This window comes from Phyllostomus discolor, chromosome 6, assembly GCF_004126475.2.
Source record: "Phyllostomus discolor isolate MPI-MPIP mPhyDis1 chromosome 6, mPhyDis1.pri.v3, whole genome shotgun sequence".
Lineage (NCBI taxonomy): Eukaryota > Metazoa > Chordata > Mammalia > Chiroptera > Phyllostomidae > Phyllostomus > Phyllostomus discolor.
Genome location: NC_040908.2, coordinates 95978547 through 96005942, shown reverse-complemented (window position 1 = coordinate 96005942; position 27396 = coordinate 95978547). Strand labels below are relative to the sequence as shown.

General features: G+C 38.3%; 1 protein-coding gene and 1 long non-coding RNA gene across 2 annotated transcripts in view; one reads left to right on the top strand and one right to left on the bottom strand.

Moving 5' to 3' along the window:
- Positions 1-625: 625 nt before the first annotated feature.
- Positions 626-23366, bottom strand: LOC118501223. The gene is made up of 2 exons (XR_004903838.1): positions 22915-23366; positions 626-1305 (listed from the first exon to the last, which is right to left on the bottom strand). It is a non-coding gene; the product is annotated as an uncharacterized LOC118501223 (long non-coding RNA).
- Positions 23367-23900: 534 nt separating this feature from the next.
- Positions 23901-27396, top strand: part of SESN3 (sestrin 3) — a 78251-nt gene continuing 74755 nt past the window's right edge. Inside the window, exon 1 of the mRNA XM_028516319.1 lies at positions 23901-24320. Coding sequence (XP_028372120.1) covers positions 24243-24320 — 78 coding nt within the window. The 5' untranslated portion in view covers positions 23901-24242. The remainder of the gene's footprint in view (positions 24321-27396) is intronic.

The following is a 27396-nucleotide window of genomic DNA, read 5'->3' as shown; positions in this document are numbered from 1 at the left end:
GTTTGCTGTCATTTTACTGTTCATATTTTTTATCTTCTTTTTCTTAGATAAATCCTTTTAACATTTCATATAATCAGGGCTTTGTGATGATGAAGTCCTTTAATTTGATCTTATCTGGGAAGCATTTTAAATGTTCTTTTTCTTTTACAAATACAAAAACTGAGTCACACAGCACAGTCTTTAGATCAGTTCAAGTTATTTTTGTGGCAATTGACGGAAAAAAAGTAAGTTGTAGGTGACTTATTGCCTCTAATGGTTTCATCAGGACCTTCTCTCTCTCTTTCCCTTTTTCTACCCACCCCCACCCACCTTCCTCTGTGTTGGCTGCACCATAGAGAACTCCACAGCCTGAGCTCACATCTCTCCCAAGCAAAAAAAAAGGACATCCTCTTGCTCCAGCTCCCCTCTTACAGGACTGACTGTAACTGGGGCTGTGCAAAGCCCCATGGTCCCAGGAGGGCCATTCTCTGCTGGAACAGAGAATCACATACCAACACTACACCTGCTGCACCAGGCGGAGGAGGACAAGGACAGGGTGAGAGAAGGAAGGAGTGGGTGGGGCAATTTCCCAGCTTAAAACTAGCTAAGAGGTACCCAAAGGAAAAACAAGAGCCAGAGGAAAAAATCAGCAGTTAGCTATCAAGGCCTGAGCATTTATTCTTATTCTAGGATGTATAACTACATTCAGTATTACATTTACATGTGATATAAATTCAGGTGAAACCACTGGTTATTAAAATTTCCTCAGCAATTCAACCCACATTTTATTAACCTGATGAGAATTCATTATTTCTATAACACTGACCAGAGGACTGTTCAGCATTGACTTCCTCTATTCATTTCTTAAAGATTTTTTTATTGAATTGATGATACAATAATGAGGAAAACTGTCCTTATGAAGCCTATAATCGCTTGGAGAAGGTAGCCAAGTAAAACAACAATGGCAAAGCAGGTGGCAAGTATTATAAGAAAATGACCTATCTCCATATTGTTGTATCGAGATATAAAAAGATAAAGCAACAGTTCAATCGAGCTCCTTCATGACCATCAGTTTTCTTTGCCCACTTGACCAGCTGCCTCTCTGAATTATGATGCTGACTAGCAGAGAGGATGTTTTTGCTGATGCAATCTCAATGTTGCGTGGCCTACCAGAAGAAAAGGTATCCACTTCCTTGGAGCACTCAGTTTCAAGCACAGCAATGACTCACAGATGTAACATCACAGGCACTGAAATCAGCACCTTCAGAGCACAGAAACCAACAGATTACTTCAGGTGAAATGAGTGGCTTCTATCAGTGGCTGGGTCTGTAAAGAATAAGAAAAGAGAAAGTGAGGAGATTGGCAGTGTCTTGATTCCCACACCATTTGATCCCTTATGTCACCTATACTTCTGACTTTGGCCCTCAGTTTTTGGCCCTTATTTTTTTCAGGTTCATGGTTTGAGCTATCATGATCCCACAGAGTGTATGACCTCTCAGGGGTCATCTTTGCTGGGGACATTCTTTTCTCTATCTGCAGGGACATGGCATACTACTCGTCCTTCAGAATCTGCAGCAGGTGAAAGGCTTTGGGTGATACACTTTCCTTAGGCAGAGAGCAACAGTGCTTTCTGTTACTTTTTTCTTCAGCCTCCGTCACATATATCAGGTTCTTTCAGTCTTGAAGGATGGCAGTGGTCACTGAGTTACAAAGCTTACCAGAATTCTAATCTATGCTGTTCACCTGTTCTTTGTTTAAATTTTCCTGTTGCTCATTAAAAGTTTAGCTTCTATTGTCAAGTAGCACACTGTATTTACACTGAGCTAAGGAACACGCACAAAACTGCTCTGGATTATTTTGTTATCCCTTCTGCCAAAAGCACAGATGTGCTACACTCAGGTGCTCTGAGAGGCAATGAGTTTCATTGTAATTGCTGGCCCACATCGTGGCCCCAGCTGGTCTGACGTTTTAATTTCTGTCTCTTTTTTGATTTCCATTATCCTGGGGGTGAAGGTATAAACGTGTCTGAAATCACAATTTGTGGAAGATTAGTACAATTTTGGAACAGGGCCAGGACCATTCAGTGCTTAGGATGGATTTCTTGGAGCCTCTCCAAATGTATGGCTTGTCCATTTGTGCCATGTGGCCAGACTTGAGTCTAAAATAGACAGTGAAAACAAAATTACACTGATTGCAGCCTAGTTGTTCAATGGAAAAGAACTGAGGTGAATGGTCAGGAGAGGGTTGCTTCTGTGCTTTAGAGGACTGTTTCCACAGCAGAATGCTTCCTGGTGTGGTAAGGCTTGAGGATGCTTAGGAAGCAGTTACTATATAAATAGAAAAGATGACTTACCGGGAAAATGATGGCTAAGACTGAAAAGGCTATGGCTTTGGATAACTGTTCTATCTACTGACAATGAAAGTCTTCTACATAATGAATAAAAGATTGGCATTCCGGTTCAGCTTGGGCTGGTATCCCAGCTCCACTATTTATCAGCTGTAAGACTTGGAGAAAATCAGCAATATTGTGAAGCTGAGGTTAAATGATGTAATATGTAAAATGTTTAGCAACATGCCTGACACTAGAAAGTCTTCTGTCAAACTTTTTAAGAAGACAATCTCAAATGTTATCATCCACTGGCTTATAAAGTTTTTGAAGTCTCAAATTACCTTCGAAATTTAATGGAAACTCTGGGTCCTTGCTCCTCAAGGAAAAAAAATGCACATATGCAAAATTTTTGTGCACTGTTTTAGGGAATTCAAAGATACAAGGCTGTATAGTCATAGACTTCAGCTTAATATTTTTTGTTCTCTGGCTAGACTACCAAAAGAGAGAATAAAGTCCTCAGTTTTACTTATTTACAGTTTTTGATCATTTATAATCATAGTCTTATAACTTTGTAGATTTGGTAGGGATTTTTAATCTAATCTAAACTGTCTCTCCTCTGTTTTTTTAGGAATAACATATTAACACCTAAGAAAACAGTTGGCATTTCAGATAAACAGGAAATTGTATCAATTTAACATTTCTATAATTTAAAAATAAATTTTCTCTTTATCAACTACCCTTCATTTTGAAGATATTCCTTAAAACTATATTTTTACTTTGCTTAATCCTGTTCTCTAAGATATATTTACAGCCCTCAGAAGCTCATGTCCAATCAAAGCCCTATGCTAGATACAATGATCATTTTTTATCTTTTAATTGGCTTATTAAAACTATTCTGCAGCATCAGTTTGATACTGTGCTGTTCAGCGGAGAAGAGCCTTGTTGAAATGCAGCACTAGAGTAATAACTTCATCAGTCGGAATGGAAACAGACTGAACGAGCACCTGCACTGGGACAGGCTCTGTTGCACACAGGTGGGGAGCGGGGATGAATGCGGCTCCGGCAGAGATGTGTGCCCTCTTGAGGCTGACAGTCTAGCGATGAAAATGAGCGTTTCTTTTGGAAGTATATGGCTGGGGTTGACATTCTGTTCATGAACAGGGAGTTTCCCACCATCTGAATGTCATCAATGCCTCCATTACCCTTCCTCAAGGACATTTGCCTTCATTTCCTTAAGCAATAGCTGACTCAGCCAATAGCTGGGTTTGGGAAAAATCCTATCCATACTGTCCCCCTGGCAGGAGCAAGAACTACATCAAGTGGCAAATAGGCCATGTTACAGATAAGACTTCGCCTGCAAAAAAAATTTTTTTAAGCACTTCTACCTTGCTTCCAGGATACTTTGGGTGACTTTGGAGGAGAATAAGAACAGAAGAGCAAAGGTCCGTGGCTTTAGCAGTTTGTTATAGTTAGAAGATAGCAGAGAGTAGGGCTGATAATGTAGAAAAGAAGCAGACTGATAAACGGGATGGGAGTCTGGAACATGGAAAAGTGGAATCAGAATTACATTAGGCAAGTGACAGGACCAAAGTCAAGAAGCATAAAAGGTTCTGAAATCATATAATCTTACTGAATCTGGAGCCCAGAGGCAGATTCAACTACACAAAGTCAGAATAGCTAACATGCCATGGGGATCCATGGGCTCTGAGAAATTCACCTGATCTCACTCCAGAGTAAGGCTAGAATGTCATGTTGCTGAAACCTTGAAGGCAAAGGGCAAAGAGAACAGACTCAAGCAGTGCTGAACTGGCTCAAGAGCTGGCAGCTTGGGCTCAAGTCTCTGTCCTCCTCGGGTTGTTGACCAATGTAGGGGAACAGACTGTTTGTCTTCATTCAGATCTGCTTCAGGCAGCAGCTATGGCACCAGCCCACCTAAGTAGGTACTTCTTTGCTTTTTCTACCTAGAAAAAGCTTACCCCTCCTGTTACCCTCCACATCTAGAACCTTATCTTTTATGGCTAAATACACTCCTTAGTCCTTTGAAAAGGGAAAGAAACTTTTCTTGATGCTCTCAGGAGGATCCAACTCAAGACTTTGCTTCAGCCCCTGTTTACCTGAGATATCACTGCACAGTGGGCTAAGAATGATAGTGAAACAGCAAAAAATAATGCTCATGACATCTGTGGAATATTAAATCAATGTAAATGAGTTGTATCATTTGCTCAACATTGCAAAATCATTTACTTATATACTGGTAATGCAATGACCTTTTCCACATGCATTCTTACTTTGCAAGCCACAATATTTTTGGCAGATGAATTGCTTATCTCCTCTCCCAGTGAATGCTTTGATAGACAACAGTATAAATATCCTGTGGCCTGGCTCCTTGGTTTTATAAACAACCAGGAAATAAATAAGGCATTTTGCCTGATGACCAGGGAAGACTCACAAATAGGCTTCTATAAACAGAAGGCAATCATAAAAGGCAAGGATGACAGAACCTGTGGCTTGGTCCATGCTTTATACAACCTGCCCATCCACCAACCAGAGGACCCTCTTAGCCTAGACCTATATTTTAAAAACCAGACCTATTTATAATATGGTTAGGTTCTTGCTTGAATCATGCAGAACAGATCAGGTATATTATCTTTCATGATTCTGTTATATCATGGAAGGTAGCCGCCTCTAGCAGAATAAAACTTAGAGTTGTCAGTTATTGGCTAGTCAGCAAAGGTCTGGAACTATTCCAAGGCCCTCTACCTCAGAATTTCAGCTCTTAAATGGAAATATTATTTCCTTTTTATTAACTGGCAAACTGCAATTCTTCAGTTAAAAGCTTGCAGAATGATGGCATCTATACACTAGAGATTATGCTATCTCTAGCATAGAAAAAAGAATTTCTTGTGAGCTGGATACATAAAAGTATATATTCATATTTGTGTGTGTGCATGTGCATAGTGCACACACAACTACATTCAAGTCTAAGTCCATGTTCTAGAGAATGCCTTTCTTCATCTCTAGAGAGATTAGAATGAGGGGTTCCCTGTTATCATTCAATTTCTCCAAGCACTTAGGTCCTTCATTACTCAACAGTATCTTTGACACAGAGTTGTCTATCTAGAATGTGATTGAATAGACTAATAGAAGACAAAAATGTACATTTAAACACAAATGCAATAAATATGCTTGATGATAAAGCATACACGACATCGAGTACATGAGGCCTCTTTTAAATCAAACCAACAGTGGTAAATGGCATGAGGAAACCCAAAACATTAAAATTCAAGTGAATTTCAATTGCTGTTGAAAAAATATATTATTACTGTGTGAAACCTTGCAGAAACCTTAATAGTAACAGCTAACATTTATTGCATTCTCATAAGAGGGATACTGTTCTAAGCACTTTACATATTACTCTTTCATTTAATCCTAAAAAAAAACTATAAAGTATGTACTAAAAAATGAAATTTAAAGGCTTTTTGAACAATGACTAGATTAAGCAATATCACCATAGAAAACAGGTTTTCAAGTTCACCCTTACAGAAAGAACTCTTAGGAAATACATTTCAACTAAAGTAACAACTTGTATAAAACATTTCCATTTGCTTCTGGTGTTCAGTTCTAGTTCCCCCTAAACATGTGAATCTCTACATGTTCATATTTTCTCAGAGAAACAGAAAATGCAAAGTGGCAGGTCATATATATACAGAAATAACAGTAGAGTTATATCATCAACAGCAAGTCCAGCGCAACCTCAACCTTTCTAGTATCACCCAAAGAGAAGCACCATTTGTTTTTCTTCCTCGACCACAAAGTTTTCAAAGATCTGCCAAAGATGATCCTCACTGGTAAGGTGAAATACCCCTTTATTTTTCAACCTTGTAGCAAATCCTAGGAACTATTTTACCTATAAGATAGATAACAGGTTCAAGGGTTGCTAAGCTCAGAATAAGCCCGATATAAATGGGTAAGTGAGGGAGGGAGAGAGAGAGGGAGAGACAGACAGACAGACAGACAGACAGACACAGAGAGAACATGACTTACAAAGGGAAGAAAGACCAGTGTTCCTGCAGAGACAAGGCATGAGAGGCACAGAAGTGAACGGAAATCAACAAAGTCAAGATCTATAATGGTTAGTTAGCTGCGATGAGTTCCTCCCTGGCTAGTGACTGGCTCTACAGAAGCAGATCAGTTGTTTAGGCACATTTCAGATCTGATAAGTCAGATTAAACTTTTATGCACATTTATATTTCTAAAACAAAATGACTTCCTCATATATGCCTGGTCCCCTTAATATCCCATAAAGACCCCCATAGTGATCTTTCACTTGCAAACGACATGGGTGCCCTCATTCACCCTATCATTTTTTGACTACTTGGTTCTTGGAAACTTTTAAGGAAGCTTAATTTTGATCTGTTTATGTTTTAGAAAATATTTTTGGCCCTGGATGGCGTAGCTCAGTGGATTGAACATGGGCCTGTGAATCAAAGGGTCACAGATTCAATTCCCAGTCAGAGCACATACCTCGGTTCCGGGTCAGGTCCCCATTTGGGGGCTCATGAGAAGCAACCACACACTGATGTTTCTCTCCCTATCTCCCTCTCCTCTCCTCTCTCTAAAAATAAATAAATAAATAAAGTCTTTTTTAAAAAGTGTAAAAAAGGAAAATACTTTTGGTTCTAAAACCCTAGAAAATCATTAAACTGGGCCAGCAGGTATTAAGTTTGAATGAAGGATAAAAAATAGAATGGGACAAAGTTTTGTCTCTAGAGTTTTCTTCAGAGGCAGTTGCTAGTGTAAACACTTTTGAATTGCTTTGACATTAAACCTGGAGAGAAGAAGCAGTTTGGGTAATAGATTACCAATCTCCACTCTCCAACCGAGAATACAGAACTTCTAAAACATTTGAGCTTTTTGCAGAGCAGAGTTTCTTAATGAAACATGGGCTGTAAAATTTTTTATGAACAAAAACTAAAATGGTATTTTTCTGGTCCAGTGAGTTCTAGTTTTTTCTTTTAGAATGTCTGACTTTCACATCCATTAACTAATGAGAACTAAGACTGATATATTTGTAAGTGCTTGCTACGGAAATGAAGATTGCTTCAGTCTGTCTCTTTTGGTCAAAAGAAACAGAGGCACACTCAAGTTACTTCACAAAATTAGCAGTGAGAGAAGATTAGATTGGGGGAGGGGGAGGGAGTGGTTACAAGAATGCACAGCAAGGACTGGAACTGGAAACCCACCCAGGTTGAAGGCAGCTCTAAATACCAGTGTCATAGTGTCTGCTTTTTTTCTGTGCAAGCCCCCTTCTCCTTTCCCCAGCAGCTTCCTCCACCTTTCTTCTCTATCTGCTCTGTTCCTTCATAGTTTTAGCTTGCATATGGTTCATGGCATCCTCTCACAATCTGAGTTTGCTGCCAACTGGCTTAGTGTGTTAGTTTCCCACTGCCAAGTTTCCAGGAAAGGCATCTGATTAGCCCAGATTATCATTTTAAGTTACATTTTAAGTAGTTCATACAGATGGCTGGCCAGGTTCTAGAATAACCATCTTCAAAGTCAAGTGTCTACACCTTGATCCACTCATCTGAAACAAGGGCAAACACACAGCATAGAGTCTGATTATTTGGAATGAGGCCACAAGTAGAAAGATCTCTTTAGAGGAGAAGTATGGATGGGACACACTGAGATAAATATATCTAGGTTGCTGGTAGGTTATGTGGAAACCAGTTTGTTCATCTTCCCTTCTTTTTTAAATTATTTTTTTTGTTTTTACTTTTGATTTTAGAGAGAGGGGAAGTGAGGGAGGAAGAGAGGGAGAGAAACATTGATGTGAGAGAGAAACATCGACTGGCTGCCTTCCTCAGACTTTCGGTTTGCATGAGAGGATGCCCAGCCAACTGAGGAACGCCTGCCGGCCCTGCTTCTTTCTCAGAGGAGCTCATCTCAGCTAATCACAATAGATCTGGATGACCCTTGATACAGCACGTGAGAGTAGCAGCAGCACCTTCTTTCCTCTCCACTTTTCCTTAATTTTACCAACTTTATCTCCATTACATCTACCACATTATCACTAACCAAGTGCCTAGCAATCTTTAGGTTTACATATCAAAACATTTGAAACTTCAACTTAGAGTACCAACAAACATATTTTTCTCATCCTAGAATCACTCAATTGTTGTATTTTAGAGTAACATGTCTGTGGACAATAAAATATTAGAATAGGGAATATGGATACTTCTTTGCCAAACCCCATAACATTTATTTCAATAAGAATGCAAACAATACAGGTGCCTATTTATATATATTTGGTGCATGCTTGTGGACCTCACAGTTTGGTAACCTAATACAGAGAATGAGTTCAAAGAATATTTACAATAATGACTTACTATATCATGCCAAGGCAGGACTGCAGAACAGTATAAACACTGGCATCAAGCAAATCTGGACTCAAATCACAGCTCTGTTTTGTAATAAATGTATGATCTGACCCAATTTGTGATGCATATAAATCATTTTTAAAATGGAGATGATAATAACCACTTTATAGGGTTTTACAAATATTAGGCAAGATAATATATATAGATTATTGCAAAATGACTGGCACATGGCAAGCACTCAGGATATGGCAGTAGTTGCTTCTGTTAGTACACCTATTATGATTATGATATTATTATCGTGGGTTTTACAAGAATTAGAGAATATACAGATATGAGGGTTATCTTCAAATAATTTAGTCTTAAGAGAGATAATATAAGTGTACACATTATAAATGGTACTTACACATACACAAGTGGGACTAGCAGAGCAGTGAACTAAGGGAGATTGGGAACAGTGAAATAATGATGTTAAGTGATATTCTTTAACCAGGAAGTACTTTTAATATTCTTTAAAAATGCTGGTGGATAGTACCGTTTAGAAAAGAAAGGAGGGATTGTTTCCAGCATAAAAGTGTATCTATTGTAACATAAAAAGCCAGGATTCCTAGGAATTTCATAACTGGGGCATGAACTATATTTAAAGGGGGAATTGAAACACTGGGAGTTGCAAATGGAAAGGACCTAGTCAATGGAATAAGTGGAAGTCACTGTCTGAAACTAGGGGATAGCCCATTTAGGTTTATATTTCACTTCCTTAGAGAAGCCTAGACTGAGCTAGATTTCCCTACTGTATATTCCCTCCCTGTGTTTTCCCTACATGTTAGCATTATTGGTTTAAAGCCCATCTTCTGTGCTAGGTTATAAGTTCTGTAAGACCCTGACTCTCAGCCCATCACTTTGTCTCCATGACTAACCAAGTGGCACATGCTATGTACTCCACAAAGATATGCTGAGTCAATGAATGCATGAATGCAAGAATGATTAAGTAATGAACATGGAATTAGTAGGTGATTTTATCATATACTCTCTGTATTATTCTCTAATATTTTTATGGGTTAATCCTTCTTCCTGTTGACTTGTAAATTGCATTGATATACAGCAAACATTCTGCATCAAGGATTCCTCACTACTACAAAGAGGCACTCGGTTATAGGCAATAAATGCTCAAAAGATCTGAGCTCTTTGCTAATGATCCTTTTTACCCTCTAGTCTCCATTTTTCATTTAGCTACTACCAATGCAGAGATTATACCTCAGTCTCAGTATTAGATTATAAACTGTCTTTTGTTATTTTTGTCACCAGGACTCACTACTTGGTAAGTGTCCAATAAATAAATGAATCAATAAAAGAATATCTGGACAGTATATATTTCAAAGCATATTCTTCCAAATTTGCAGCCTTCCAGAATCTCACAAATTGCTGTTGTGATTCCAAGGTTGCAATTCATGTAGGAATGAATTGTTCCAAGCCAACATTTTATCTTTGAAATTGCTGTCTTTGTTATTGTCATGCACGTTAGTTAAGTGCTGAAAGTTCCTTCTTACTAACAAGGCACATTTTACATGTGCATGAAAATATTTTTACAATTCTAAGACAATTTGGGAACCTTCATTGGCAAAAATAATGTGTTCACTTAATTTTTAGTTAACAAACTTTAATACATCCAATCATTTCATCCAACAAGCTTTTGAGCACCTCTTAGGTTCCAGCTACTTGAAATACTCAGGTGAATAAGGTATGTTTATGAAGGTTCTCTAAGTCTGTATGCACCATAGTCACATTCAAAGGATTTGAAAGTTGAAGGAGACTGTTCTAAGGGCCCCTTCAATCTCACTTCAGTCCTGTGTTGATTTCCTGCAACATAATAGTGTTCTATTTCCTCCCGATAGAACACTATTCCATCTAAATTCTGAGTCTACAAACTATAACTCCTCTTTACTCCCTTAGCTAGATCCTACTCCCCAGCTCTCTTACTCTCACATGGATATTTTATGTTATTCATCCACTTTCCTTTGAACACCTAGACAGCCAGCACATGATCTTTCTTTCCTTTCACATACATGAAGTATTTCCATCTCAGTTTCCTTATCTCAAAAAGGAGGATATTGAGAATTTGGGAGAGTGGGTTTGAACTATCAAGGAGATAAATGGGATAAGTGATCCCTGAAGGAACAAAGGAAAACCAACACAACTTTGGGGAATTTTGAGAGTACAGGGGCTTTTTCTTATCCCTGCCTACTTGAAGATATTCTACTTCCCCTACATCCTACTCATGCTAGATTCTCATAAAAATATTAAAACAAAGCAAATTCACAAAATTTAAAAATTTGAAAGATCTTTGCAATTCTCTACACACACATAGGATGACCACAAATTTAATGAAGTTTAGAGTCCATCACTAGCATTGGTGCCTTCCAAGGCCTGAGCAATGTGTTCAAAATGGTCATATTTTTTATTAAATTTCAAAAGTAAGTTATTTTAACCATTATTGGTAAAGACCACAGTTTCTTTGCCCTCCAATTCACCTTTCTTAAACTCTTTCATGCTGGATAAATGGGGAAAGCTATGGGAAAGTTAAGATGAAGATACTTTTAGCTTGAGTTTGGTGATTTTATATATATATATAAAATCAGTTATTTCAGTGTGTGGTTTTTATTTCAAGTTGTCCCAAAAGCCAGAATGGATTCTAGGAATATGTCCACTGCCCACCAGGCCAATTCACCAGTATCCTGCCACAAAGATGTGGGGCTAGAGGCTGTTCCATAATATGTATGTGTCCTGGGGCACTCGGCACTGGATGTGTATGCTTGGGGAAAGATCAAATAATCATTTTATTCTCTCCACAGAAGGTAATATTTCAAACATCATTGTCATATGGAGAAGAAATCAGACTATAAAGCCCCAAAACTATAGGGAAAATGTAATAGAGGGTTTTGTCAGATAATTAATGCATGTTAGTGAAAGTTTTATTTATGAATATTTATTTATTATGTCAGTAGCAAAGAGGTAGGCAGAGTTCTCTAAGTAAAGGAAATTCTCACTTTAGGACTGAAAAACTAAAACAACATATTTGGGTTTTTGTGGTGTTTATGGTACTTTCAATTTTTAATAATTTATTGTGATTTGGCTGCTTATTTTAAATAAGTATTGGATTCACTTTCAAAACTAATAATGCATCTCTAGTTTTATATTTTTTCTTAAAGAAGGTCTTCCTCATATTCTGTAAGCTTCAATGCCCCTACAACTTGAATCTGGCCCTGAGCCACGACTTAATCATCTCCATACTTAACAGATAAGGAAACTGAGGCTCAATATCACATAGTTCACATCAGTACTGAGCTAATCCCTAGGTTTCCTGACTCTGTCTACTAATGTTTCTACTACCCCACATTATCTTACTTTTGAGAAGTACCTCAAAAATCAAAGATTTCCACTGGGGAAAAAAAGCAAGCAGATAAAAGAACCTCCTGATCATAGTATTTAATGATACCAAACACAAATAGCATGTCTTATATTCTAGGCATCGTTTTAAAGTGCTTTCTGTGTAACTCATTTAAACAACAGTGTGACTAAGTTAATGTTATACTCTCATTTTTCAGATGATGAAAATTCATACAGAGAAAAGTTAAGTAAGTAGACCAAGGTCATACAATATGCAGAAAGAGTAACATGCTTTGTATCATGGTGGCTAGCAGCAAACATTTTTTGAGGGCTTATAATGTTCTAGTCACTTCGTTGAGAACTATAGTATATTATCTTATTTGATTTTTATAATCACCCTTTAAGATAGGTAGCACTATCACTCCATTTTACAGACGAGAAAATAAAAGTGTAGGGAAATTCAATTACCTGAGATCACATATCTGGCAAATGGTAGTCAGTACTCAAATCCATGTCTGACTGCAAAGTCAGGGCTCTTTGTGTCTACATGATAATGCCCATCACTGGTAACACCCTCAATGTCCTTCCACTATTGCCACACCCCTCGTGGTCCCTTTGTCTTAGAAATAAAATTAGAATGGAACTGTGGACAGAATTAGAATAAGGAGTGGGGCTAGCAGCATAGAGAACATAGTAGTTCCTTTTTTAGGCAGTATTGTGCACACATACACACAGACATGTATGTGTCAGGGTGTCTGGCTCTGTACGTCATCATATTCCTTGCATCTGACCCCTGTCTTCAACTTTTGCTGTAGCCTAGAGATTACAAGTTTATTTTTCATTCATATTCTATATTAAAGTTAAGTTAACAATCAGCAGATCAGTAATTTAGATGCTGGAGAAAGTTTATAGTGGTAGAAAATCCCTACAGAGGTCAAGAAGATAATGTAAATAAAGTGGCAAAATAGAACCCCCAGGGAATGACAGAAAATTTGGTAAACTAGAAAGTACTTGTCCAAACTCAAATAGCAGGTACTAGGCCCCAATAGATGGTTGCCATGTGGCAGTATGAATCCACTGTGAAATCCACCAGATCTCACAATTTTTCAAGAAAAATTAGAAACCTAGGCTGTTGGTGTAAAATCTCCTAACTTGTCTGGGGGTGGGGGGTGGGCTGGGGTGGGGCTAAAGGGCAGAAAACTGTACTTGAACAATTAAAATAAAAAAAATAATAAAACCTTTTATATTAAAAAAAATCTCCTAACTTGTAAATATTTTAAAGTAATTCGATTTTTTAAAGCATTTTCAGGCTAACATTGCGTTGGCCAAACAACAACAAACCCCACATCTGTAGGCCTGTCATTCATAGTCTGCCTAATATGGGGTTAAACGTAGGAAGCTCTGAAATGAGAAGTTAAAAGAGAAGACTGACAGAAACTTGGAGCTTGGTGGATTATTTGTTATTTGAAAAATGGGCTTTGGTAATAATAATTTTTTTTGGTGGAGGTAAGTGATTAAGGGGATAGTGTGGGAATGGGCACCAAAGCAGTGGCCCTCTTCAATCAGATCCTCTTCATTTCTCTGGAGAAATGTTGGTATTGGGTGCTAGGAAAAATAATAGCAGGATTCTAATTAACAGCTCAGAGGGAACAGCCAATTTACAATTGTGTGAAGTGCAAATTCCTTTGTGCACAAAACAAATAACAGTATTTGTAAATTTGTAAATAACGTAGCACTTTGCCTGCTGTGCAATGCTTTGAGTGCCCCCGGAGGCAGAAAAAGAAGTCTGAGGAGGCAAAATGTTAGAAAATGACCTATTGTCTCAAGATATGGAATTTAAAAAATATCTTTAGTAATTGATTTTTTTCAATTGAATCCTTATTTAGGAACTATAAAGGGGCCCAGTTCTTAGGCCAGTAGAATGAAGATATCCGGAGAAGTAAACAATTACAAGTCCAAAAGTCAAAGCTGTTATTAACAGGATAACTTCTTTCAAAAGCGCTGAACATAAAAATTTGCCCCCAACCCTTGGTTTGTGGCAAGAACCTTTCATATTACATAGCAAGCCTAAACGATAACAATTTTTTGCATTCAATGTCAGAGAAGGAATTGGTGACAGAAAATAACATAAATCCAATCTCTCTGCTCCACAAACATTCAACTCACAAATATTGGAGCCCTTTTATAAGATCCTTTAGCTATTATTAGAGATTCAAAAGAGATGCTGTAGGAGAGGACAATGTGTGGTGTACTTAGGAAAGAGCAAAAAACTCATTATTTTCTCCAAGGCTTTTTAAGCATTTCTCTGTGGGTTGAATTAAGAGTTGAGAATACAGAATGCATGTAACTTTTACCCTGTCCTCAAGGGGTTCACAGTCTGAGGAAAAAAAATAGAATTTAAAGCAATCATTTCAATACTGAACTTGATGCTAAAGAAGAGGTCTGAGAGAGCTACCATGGACAATTTGACAAGTGCTTGACTCTTCCAGATCTTTCAACAGGAGAAGAAATCACCAGGCAGAAGACATTAGAACAGGTAAATGGACTGTTGTTGGGCCTTATGTAGGAGAATGACAGATCAAATTTGTGCTCTCAAATGTTCCCTGGGTGTTCTTATTCATTGTGAGATAAATGCAAATTGGCTAAACCTTTCTATGAAATATTTTAGCAAATTATATCAAGAGCTTTAAAACATGTTCATAGCCTCTCAATTAGAAATTCCATGCTTAGGAATCAGAGATGCTGCCAGAAACTTATGTATGAGGAAGCTTGTCAAAGCATTATTTATAACCATAAAAAACTGGAGGCAACCTACATGTTCAGTGGTTAAGTAAGTTATGGTACATCCAAGCCATGTGATTTTATGTGCTACATGTAAGAAAAAATTTTTAAGACTATTTCAAGACAAGTAAAACAGATTAAAAAATATGATGGAAACTGTTTACTGAAATATTATCCTAAGCTTGTAATAAAATATTTAAAATAGTTCTCAACATTGGTTGCAATTTACACCCATATTTCACATTTGTAAAGTTCTTTCTTGTTTAGGCATAGCAGACAACAAGAGGGGGTGGAGATTCCCTTTGCTCTGTGTGAAATCAAGAGAATTGACTTTTGTTTCCTTCTCTCTTAACAGTATGAGGAATAGAATAGAGTGAAAAAATCAAATGGAGTCACTATGGCCAAGTCACTGAATTATTAAAATCAAGTAGGTGGAGGTATGAGGAAACAATTTTGTTCTTGTTCTAACTGGCCTGGGAACTTACTTTTGAATTGTCCAGTGCTGTGTCAATGCCTGGATATACATCAAAGCTTCAGATAATCATCTGATACTTCCTGAAGGACTAAGGAAAGAATGTTCATATATCTAGACCACCAGCCCTCTAGAAGATTACCATTTTGGACCAGGCTAAGATTGCAGGACTGATTCTTCTTGAGAATGTATTTTTCACTTATAAAAAACCCTCAGCTTTTCTTCTTTGTTGGAAAACTATGGGCATTACCTTGCTGTGTTTCCAGTTTGTAAACCCTAAGACCCTTTAATAAATCTTTACCATTTATTTCTAGCAAGGCCTCCAGACACTTTCTCAGTTATTTTTACATATATGGTATTGGTGTCATGGAATTTAAAGAATGCTCTGCTTCAGTTCATTAGACTGGAGTAAGGTAACTGCTTGAGCCCTTTCTGCTCTGTTGTCTCCCCAGTGGCTCTGGGATTTCAATGATGAGTTCTCTCAGTTCCAACCTCTCTGCTTCACTGAGATTCAGAGCTTTGTTCTTGGGTCCTCTGATACTGGCTTTTGCAATGGGGTGCCCTATTTCTAAGTCTGTTATGGAGGGGCAACCCCATTCTGGAATGCCAACTGGATTTATGGTCCATCTTCTAAGTATTTCTAGATGGACTTCTGATATGAATGACAATTTGAAATTACAGCAACCATTCTGGGGATTTTTTGAGATTCCAAAATGAGTATAGTTATGTGCACAATTAGAGAATCTTAGAAATGTGAAACAGCTGAATGAGAAACATTTTTCTATTGGTACTTACAGACTTCTAAGAAATTTAATGATTCAAAAACAGCCTTGACTGCTCTTCTGTGTTTTTGTCTAGCCATGACATCTTTCAGGGAAACTTATCTTTAGCATAAGATCTTCACCCTATAGTTGGGAACTTTAATTAGTTATATACACAAACATTTTTTGTCCCTTCTCTTGTGCCTTTTTAATAACATGGACCAACTTAGCCAAAATAATTTAAAACTCTAATGGCCATTCAGGGAAACCTTTAAGTCTACACCTCAAGGGCCCTCCTTAGAGAGAATTCCATACCTCTTGGGGACAACAGAATGCATTCTTTCATTAACATGCACATATTCTAAAAGACAAATTGACTTTTCAAATAGTTCTAAAAGAACTCAAAAAGAAACTTTGGTCATCTGAGTAGGTGCTTTAAAATGTCTTACTATGCTTTCCTCCTGAAATCTAGTATTTCAAAAAATTTAATATCTCTATGATCAAAAGTTTGGCAAAATTAGAAAATGAAAATTCAAAGTCTAATAGGAATTCTTTTAAAAAAATCTCCTCCCTTAAGCTAAAATAAAACAATGCACCCAGAGGTAAAGAAGCAAATTAGGAGGATGTAGTTGGATGACTAGATCCCAAAACTGGATGGTTGTGAAGTTACAATCCAATGCTTTGCAGGAGTTAAGAGCAAGTGTCATAATCTTACAGATCTTTGTGAAACCAGTAATGCAACTCCAGAAGCAGCTCAAAGCCCATCTATCCTTACCATCCTCAATTCCTCATCTTGATGGAAAAACAAATAGAAAACAAGGGTTTTTTACACCACAAACTGCTGATCTGTCTCCAAGACTACTTGTCAAGGGCAAATGCAAATCTTAATTGCCTTCGCCATAAATATTAATAAGAAAAAGCTCTAACCATCTGAATGAATAAACTTAACTGTTACAAATTGGTGAGTTTTTCCTTGTTGTGCCTATCTCATGGCTGAAATTAAAAAAAAAATCTATGGGAAGGGAGGTGGAGAAGGGTATGGGGAGATAAATGGTGATGGGCGGAGACTGGACTTGGGGTAGTGAACACACAACACAGTGTACAGAAGATGTGTTGTAGAATTGTGCATCTGAAGCCTGTATAATTTTGCTAACCAGTGTCACCCCAATAAATCTAATAAAAAAATAAAAATTAAAAAAAACAAATCAGCTTACATGTTTGTGTGTTCATGTGTATTGTGTGATACTTTCTACTTTCAGATGATAGCGCTAATTTGTAAAGCTATTTAATCGGCTTAAAGGGACTAAGTCCTTGTATATAAATTCTCAGAATATAATATAAACCAACCTACATGCTTTTCAGAATCACTTAATCTGAGAAAATGTTTCATAGTAAAACTGGTCTGAGCTTGGTTTGGTTAAATAAGAATGTCTTTAGAGTTATCGGAATTAAGTATATTTTAATTTTACCTGCGATTACAGAAGAAGTTCATATTATCTCTGTTACAAAATTTGTCAGCAGGAATGTAGCCTGTGATAATAACTAGTCAATTACTATTATTGTCTGATATCTCATGGAGTTTTCATGGTTAATCTAAACAAAAATTATCTGGTATATATACTTAAAATAGTTTCCCCAAATCTTTTAATAACTTGGAACTTTAGAATTTTGCCCAGTTAAGTTAAATAATAAATTTATTCAATATCAAGATCACTTCCAAATAAGATGAAATACTGAAACATTAATTATTGTGTTAAGTAAATCTATGTTTTTCTGCTATCAACTTCTTATTACAGAAAAACTGTATGATAAATTTGGATCTGTTGATTATGTTTTGTGTTTTGTTGAGGAAGCATATGTTTCTGAAAATTAAGAAATATATTTGCCAGTAAACTTTTTTTGTAAAGGCTATGAAATATATTCATAAATTGGCCATCCTAGAGAATACTAATTGCTTACTTTTTAGTTATAGTTTAGAGTTAAAGTTTCTAAAGTTTAGGAATACTAATATAAAAAAAATGTATTTCCAGTAGAAGGTATAAAGTTCATTTTTGAAAAAAGTAAAAGAAAATGGTTTGTTCTAAGACAAATTGCTTTTGTATGAATGAGTAAGAAGAGACAAACTAAGAGGTACAAGGAAAGTTTAGAAGATTTAAAAAAATAGTTCTTGGGAAGAAATTTAATGTGTAATCAAGCTAGATAAAACTGAATTTGTTAGAAGTATTTTTTAAAAATAAGCTGTAATATCAATAGTATACTAAAGTAATATTCTTCCACCTGCTAAAAGGATAAAGTTTTCTTGACCTATTGGTCTGCTCCTGATAACATTGTAAAAACTTTTCTGCCAAGAAAGCAAAATTTCTATGTTTTATCAAAATAGTTTTCTGTGTTTTATGTTACCTTAATCAGGTCTTTGATTAGTTAAGAAAACTTAATCTTCTCAATGGTAAAAGCTAACATTCTGTATTTATCTTTAAAATCTTTTATTGTTACTTTGGTCAAATAGATCATTAAGTATTATTTCACAATAGCATGATTCTATTTTGTCAACTGTATAAACATTAAGCCATCTTTTCTATTGCATCTGTATAGTGTATATTATAAATGTTCCAGAACTTATGTGAAATTTCTGGAAGTCTAATATGTCCTGGCATAAGATGTCTGTGTCAAAATTAAGGCTCAGTCTGAAAGGACTGAACCTGAGTATCAAGGAAATGCCCTAGCTAACTTTCATGCAAGGACAGAGGAACAAAATCTATAAAGGTTTTGGCACATGTGGATGAAATTTATTCTACTTTTGCAAAAATGACCCCTCAGTGCCAGACTTTTGCCATTTTGATGCCCTTGAAACATGGTAACAGCCTGTTCCTAAATCAGAGAAACTAAGATGGGAAAACAATGGCTGTAAATTAAATGAATGGTCAAAGCTATGGTAAATCCAACTCAACTGCTTGGTTCCACTGAGCTCTCTGGCATATCCCATCTTGGGTTTTCCCATTCTTTCATTCAGCATTGTGCATTTAAGCTGGACTTCATTCAACTGCCACTCAGTGTGGGTGATCAGTATGTTACTGTTACTGCATGTATGTTTTCCAGATGGTTTGATGCCTTCCTCTGCTGCAAGGCTGATGCCCTCACAGTGGCAAAGAAATTATTGGAAAATGTGTTTCTCACTTGGGGTATACCTTCCACAATTCCTAGTGTTTGAGGCGCCCACTTCACTGAGAAAATCACACAAGCCTTGATGGAAAGCCTTGCAAACTTCCTGGAATTATCACTGACCCTATCACCCTTAATCATCAGGCAAGGTCATGAGAACTAATGGAAAAATTGTATTTATAAAACTGTTAACAAAAAGACTAAGATCAACAAGAATTAATAGCATGGGACTGAATTAACTGATGTGATTATAATTTTTATGACTTTTTGTTTGAAATATAACTGGTTCTTTAATCTTCTGTTTTCCAGATATGGGGAAACCTTTTTTCTTAAACTACCTATGACTTGAGCAATTTGACATACTATACTTTGTGAGCAGAACTGAAACATTTATCTTTTTCTCCCTACTTAATACCTCCAGAATTCAGAAACTGGGAGTCTTCATATTTTTATGGCAATATTGTTATTTGTATAAGTTCAATAAGAATCTGTTCTCCTTGTAAGAGGACATAATTAGAAATTGGTTATATTACCAAGGCTTTGAGTGAAATGTCATATTTGAAAAAGACATGTATAGACTCAGACATGACCAGACAGCTTTAAGGAACTACACCTGTCTTGTGGAAGCCAATAAAACCCTTGGAAATATAAACCTGGTACCTTGCTTACAAGATTCCCAGCAGCCTTACCAGGTGAGTAAAGCAGGTCAGTTCCTGGCAGGTGCAGGAATCTTAAGATACTTTTGGGGGCATTGAGAAGAAAGGAACTCATCCAACTCTATAGGTATTGCAGGCAGAGTGTGATGGTAAATCTTTGCCCTGGCCTCAAGAGAGCTTTCAAAATTTAATCTGAAGAGTCCTTGTGGAAATTCCAGCAAAGCAGATTTAATAGAGCTTATAAGGTTAATTATTACTTATGCTGCTCCTATGTAAACAGAAGGCTAAGTTTATTGAAACTAGACCTATTTTGAGCCATCTGCATTATTGACTTCTGAAATGAGAGGCAACTGTTTAATTGAACTGACCTGTTCTCAAGACTGAGCTGGTTTCCAAAACTGATATGTAATAGTAACATCTCATTTGATCCTTTCCTCATATTTCCATCTAAAAATTAACACAACTATTGAGCTAACTATAAATTCATATGTAGCAAGCATGTTTCTAACCATATCCTCCCTCCAAGGGACATGATAAACCCAAGGAAGCCATTGCCACCTTGACACCAAGTGACTTTAAAATCTTGTTTGATCTGTGATGTTTCCTGAGAGAAAAATCCTGATCAAAATGGGGGAAATGAAGAGTAGAGTGAAGAAATAAAGGGGAGTACTACAGTCAAATTGCTAAATTACTAAAATCAAGTAGGTTGAGGTATGAGAAAACAATTCTATTCTAGCTCTCACAAGCCTGGGAACTTAAAACATTTTTGAACTTTCCAGTCCTGCATCATGCCTGGATATATATCACACTTTCAGATAAACCTCCGATTATCTCCTGAAAGACTAAGGAAAGAATGTTCATGTATCCAGACCACTTGATGTCCATCATCTAAACCACCATTTATAATTACCAATATAAGTGGAAATCCTTTATATGACTATAAAGGATTACCATTTCGCACCGATTCAGAGGCTAAGATTGCAGGACTGATTCTTCTCAAGAATGTACTTTTTAATATAAGAACTCTCAGCTTTTCTTTCTTCTTCGGAAAACTCTGGCTATTGTTTAGTTGTTGTTTCCAGTTTGTAAACCCTAAGACCTTTGAATAAATATTAATTATTTCTAGCAAAGCCTCCAGACTCTTTGAGTTGGTTTGACAAGTGTGATCCAGGATTTATTTGCAAGTCACTTATTCTCTAAATCCCATTCTCTTGTAGATATCCAGGCCAGTTAGGGAAAGGAAGGCCAGGTAAGGAATAGAAGAGTAAAAAAGGGTCCAAGAGCTGGAAATTACCATGAGAATGGAGAACAAGTATGATAGGCCTGAGGGTGTGAGAACCAGAAGAAAGGGTTGTTGCTGTGTATTGAGAGTGAGTTACCTGATTGAAAATCTTGGATGAAACATAAACACATATGGAACAGTTCAGTATAAGAAGTGTCACAAAGCAGTAGATGGTTAACTGCCAATAAACTGACATAATAAACAATTAGTGTTATAAAAACTTGGGGGAGTTTGGTGGAGAGAAACATCATTAGGTCACATACGTGTACTGACCATACTCATATATCAATTAAGATATTCCTTTAAAATTTCCCTTTAGTAACCTTTGTTAGAGGATCTAATTGGACAGAGATGAACTCTCTTGGCCATTCTTTCTAGGGTATTTAGTTATCGAAGAACTTAAAGGGCTTCATTGTCAAAGGATTTATCTATTAAGTAAAAGAAAATGTTATGAGAAGAATAAGAGAAAACAATTTGAAGTTAAAATACGATTTGAGAAATCTCAACTTCTGCACAAAAATTCACTTCATCCTTCAATTTCTTCTTTCCTGTAAAACGTATTCACGTAAAATCAGCTTTACAAGACAGAACCAGTTTGGAGTATAGTCCAAGAAATTTACCACTAACTGAAGACACATATGTGTTTCAATTCTAGGAAAACTGGGCCTTGCTAACTTTCTTCCTTAATTTCTTGGTTCTTTGCATTGAAGAGTACGTGGTAATTCCTCCCTTTGCTGAACTTTCTTGCTTTTACAGTTTCTCCTACCTGAATTTTAAGCACCTTGTCCACACCATTGCTATTCTAGGCTATATATTCTAGTCTACATAGCATTAAGTGACCTTCAGCTATGACTAGTTTAATGGATCAACACATTTATCCAACTGCCGTATCTTAGACCCTTTGGGGGTTTTCCAGTCTATTTTAATATATTTAAACCCAATGCTGGCAGATTTCAATTTCCTTTGTTCCTCGAGTAGACTTGGTTTATGCCTGGTGATCTCTAAAAGGGATAAAGAAGAGGCAGCTGTTGAAAAAAAATGAGATTGGCAGTTTTAACCAGTTTGGTAGCTTTGATATCCTAGACTTGCTAGCTCCTCCCCCTGTACCACTCTGATTTTGCATCACAACACCACACTGAATCCCAAAGTAAACCGGGGTAATTTTTTAAATTAAAAAGAAAAAAATGCAAACCAGTGATACCGTTGTTTTAAATCATCTAAGATTCATTCTGCGAACAGCAGGCCTTTACAAATCTGCGTACACTAGAGACCTTTAAAACCGAAGCCGAGAATACTGATTGTGTTCTAAAAAGCGTAAACAGGTGATGTCATAATGCACAGTCCTCCGTGGTCACAGCCAAGGCCCGGCCAGGAGTTGGGGCTCCACTGAGCACGGAGCTCTGTGTCAGTGGGTGAAGCAAGTCGTCTACGGAGCCTGGAGGACACCCGTGAGGACCAAGCACCGATCAGGCTCTCGTTCGGTGCCTGCCTTTGTTCTCACTGGGGAGCTGGTTTCCCGGCGTCCCGCGTCGGGAACCCACTTTCGACCTGCACGTGCGTTGCCAACCTAGCCCCCTAAGGAGAACAGGCACCACTTCCCTCGCAGCTGCCACTCGCCCCCCCCGCCCCCCCCGGCTCGCTCCGGTCTTGTCTCCTTCCCATTTCTGTCAGCCAGAGATTTCCCCAATTATGTCTGCCTTCTCTCTCTAGAGCGTGAACGCAAAAATCCTGACTCACCATTTTTTAGCTTTGGAAGAGGCCAGTCCAGCACACTAGTTTTAAAAGGCAATTTGTTCTCTGAACATTCCTTTTCAAGCAGGGCTGTGTATTCTGCGTGTATCTGACCAGCTGCCTCAGGAAGGACTTTTGGGTGAGAAAATAAACCTGTCTCTTTGGCCCTTTAGTGCTAGTCAAATAGAGGAACTTGCATTACTAAAAGGACTGTGAAAAGGGCTTCAGATAGGAAACCGCGACACCAGAGGTTTTGTGTCTCCCCCCCCCCCGATTAATGGTGTCAATATACCTTAAACATCCCCTACTCTCCGCCCAAACCTCAGGTAACTGGTCTTTTGCAATACGAGGCTCACGATAAATGATGCGTAAAGTTCTCAGAGCTCCCTGGACGCAAAGCCCTACGTGATTGCAGTCTTCTTTACAGCTAAGCTAACATTTGGGCTGAGAGAAAGCCTAACCACTGATGTGACGGTATGAACATTTTAGTTCCTCACCCCCAGCCCCCCCGCCACCTTCCCAACCTTTCTCAAGAAATCAGGAAATATTTACTTCAGTTTTAGATCCACCAGCGAGCTCTAGCTCCCAACTATTAATCTCATCCTCTCACCATTTCTGCAGGGACCTATAGAGGGGGAGTGGCTTGCCTTCGGGAAGGGCCGAGCTTCTCTGTTAATTTGCATACGACACACCCTCTTCCTCCTATTGGCGGAGCAGCTCAAACTGTGTTCCCTCCCATCCCACTACCTAACTAACCCGCCTTGTCCCTTTAGTTCTTAGCCTTCGAGATAAACTTAACTTGCCCGGAGATTCAAGGCATCCTAGGCCTCTGTGATTGGCCGGCGCGGCTCCCAACCTAGCTCTAGTTGCTCATTGGTAGCGGGCTAGCGCCCCGGAGGCGTGGCCGGGGCTGTCCGATTGGCCGGAGGGGGCGGTACTGAGTGTGGAGGTGGTGGAGGTGGTGAAGGTGGTGGGGAGGCGGGGGCGGGGCCGCACTGAGGCGCTGCAGCGGCGGCGGAGGCAGCGGTGGCGGCTGCTCGTCCTACCCAGGCGGGGGCGGGGGTCTGGAGGATGGAGGCGGGTAGAACAACGGGACGGTGAGGAGCAGCCGCCGCCGTCTCCGCCGTCGCTTCGGGAGCCGCCGCGGTAGTAGCCTGGGACAGCGGCCGCTTGCTCTCAGGTCATCGCCTCCTATCCCAATATCCCGCCGGAGGAGGCTGAGTCTGAAGCGCTACCGGCGGTGCGGGGGTCGGTCCAGCTCTGCAGCGGCGCAAGCGGCCTCAGTGACAACCCGGTCTCGGCCCGCCGCCCGCCCTCGTTGGCCCGCAGCCACGATGAACCGGGGCGGCAGCAGCCCATCGGCCGCCGCCAACTACCTGCTCTGTACCAACTGCCGGAAAGTGTTGCGGAAGGTACGGGCTCGGCCTGAGGTCCGGCTAGAGAGGGGCGCTTCCTGCCTGCCAGGGCTCGGGCTGCTGGCCCCCGGGCGCACTCTTGGGGCGAGGCTCAAAGGGATCCCGGGACACGTTCCCTACGCCAAGACCGAAAAGGGGGGCGTGGGTTGAGGGCGCAGGGTTAAACTGCTGCTGCTGCTTTTATCTCTTCGGGGACAGACACTAGTCCCGAGGGGTTGGGGATTTATTTTTCGTAAGGGAGGAGCGTGGGACCTGTTCGATCCTTCTCTTGGTGCTGTTGGTGGAGGTTGGTGCGAAATCAGAACAGCCTGTTCTGGTCTCGCGGAACCTGTCTCCCTTTTTGCTGTGCCTATCTCTTGCGGGTGTTTTTGTTTACTTGGTTGCTTCTGCCTTCCTTGCGCGCTTTCCCCTAACACCCCCTTTTTACATTCTTCTGATGGTCGTCTTATGTCTATAGCTCAGTCATGGAAGGTACTGGTAAAGTAGCTTCAACTTTATGCCCATGGGAAATGCTATTCGACCTTACATTTCCTCGGGCTGGGATTGGGGGAGGAGGGGACTGAGGTAGATGCGAGTTATCCCTTTTTAGTAACCCCTGCCGCCCACCTCGTTTGTCCAGAAAAATCGGACGCACCATTAGCTTATTGCTTCCTAGAGTGACTGATAGAAAGTTTACTCCAGTATTGGTTAACTTACTTGGCTTAATCGTTCCTTTAACGTGGGGCGGGGCGGGGGGGGGGGATGTCGCTTTACACCCAGAAAAGCTTTTAATCAGACTTTAACGCTGGGCACTGGATAATATTATAATCAAATTGTTCTTTTCCAAACTATTTTTACATTTCGTTAAGTGGAAACATAAGTTGAGGTGCTTCTGTTTGTCCAGTACAAATGAATTAAAACTGCTGAGCTATGCAAATGCGTTGGGACTGAAAGACTAAGATGAAGAGGGCACCGTTTTTAAGTCAATTTCTCTAAATACAGCTCAGCTGGGATTGTTCTTTATTTATTAAGAAAGAAAGCAAGCATCTAAGTAAGCAAGCTCAAATATTTGCGCTCTTTGTCCAAAAACTGTTTTTCTTCCTCTGTGGGTCAGGCCAAGTGCCAATCAAAGTTGTTTTTCAAACCTCTTTTCCCTGCAGTAGGGCTGCTGCTTTTTTTTTCTTTCCTATTTTATTCGAGAGCATGAAGAAAGAAAAGGGATTGCAGATTTGATGTTAATTGAACAGTTATATATGCCTTAAGTTGCTCTTATTTAGTATGTTTTTCTTGAAACATTTGTATTAAATGTTCATGTTGAGTATGTGCAGTTATTTTTTTTCCATAAACTCTGGAATCAAATTACAGTTGATACTTGTTCAGCCCATTGTAGGGCAGCTTGTGAGAAATGTAATGGATCAGAAGTGCAGATCTGCTTAGTCCAATGTTAACTCTTTCACTGCAGGGCCAAAGGCATCTCAAATGAGCTTTTAAAAGAATGATTATTCCCTAACTTTAAAAGTGATAGGTTATGTCTTTAACATGAAAAAAAGTGTTGTTTGTTACACATTTGTTTTAACTCAAGCCTGACTAGAATAACAGCTAGTTATTTCTTTTAACTGAATCAGGTAAAAACTATATTGGTTTTGATTTTTTTTAAATGACTGGCATATTGGTAGGCTAATAAAATGTTTGGAGGTGCTATAGACTTCAGAATCTATTTTATTTTTCTTTTGAGAGAACTATGGCTATGGATCCATCATACTCTGCTAGCATTCCTTGTATCTTTGTCTTGGCTTGTAAGAATCTATATATACTCAGAAAGAACATTTTCATTTCTAAGCATTATTAATGGAAGAGGTATATGGAAAATGGATATTTACCATTTTCACATTTTGTAATTACTGTTCATACCTGCCAATAATCCAGTTTTTAGTGACTCCAAGGGGTATTTAATATTGATTCATGCAGTAGCATAAAATAGCTGTAGATGGAAATGGGATTGTTTGAGCCAGTTATGACATGACTTGGCAACATTTGTAGCTTATTAAAGAGTACTAATCTTAAATGTTCTTAAAAGATACCAAGTGTTTAGCATTTTCAATTCTTCATCCTAAAAATAACATGTAAGAATTTATTTCTAATGAGATGGTTTTCTTGTTGATACAAAGTATGTAGTTCTAAGTAAAATTTATCTACAGCTTTCTAAATGTGATTTTCTGAATTTATCCTGTTTTCCACTTATAACTAAGTGAGTCATAGCATTTTAAATTTTTGTTCAGTGTAGTTAATAATGGAAGAATGAAACTCATGCACACCCAGTGTGAATTAATCTTTTGCTGTTCTGACCCTCATTAATGATGAAGGAAGATCCACCTTTATTTGTGGCATGATGCCTTTTTCTGTCAGTGGCTTAATTTGTTACAATGTGTTGAATTTGGGGAGGGTAGGGGGGAGTGTAGGGATCTTAAAGAACTGGATTCACCTTCACATGAAGTAATTTAGTTTAACCCAATATCTAAAAATAGAATTTTATATTGTACGGGAGTCACACTTAGAAGTTCCTTCTAAGGAACTTAATTTTGCTTCAGTGTCTTCCAAAGTAAAGAGCTTCTTCAGATATGGAACATGTCTAATTTGGTAAATTTAGGTCAGTAAAAAGAATGGAGAAGTAAACTGCAGAGGAAAACAAAACTGTCCACAAGTCTATAACTCTTACTATGTCTAACTTGTTCTATTATCAATGAAATAATGCAATAAAGTTTCTAATAAATGAAATGCTTGTATTTATTTTGGAAAAGTTAATGAGTTTGAAAGTGTAATACATTGTACTTGAAAAAATTCCAGGGACAACTAGATATATTTTAAAGTGGAGTGCCAAACTGCATTAAGAAAGGTAGGTAACTGTCAGTCCACTAATTTTCCAACAAGTGAAAGGTGGCACATTACAATGGACTTTTTTTAAGCAGTTGGTGCTTTAGATTGAATGAAATTCTGCACTATACAGAATTTAACACTTAAAAATTCTAAGTACATTTAGTAGTTTCAGTGGTATATATTTGTTGGTTGTTGTAGTTTTCCGCTTTGCTTATATAGT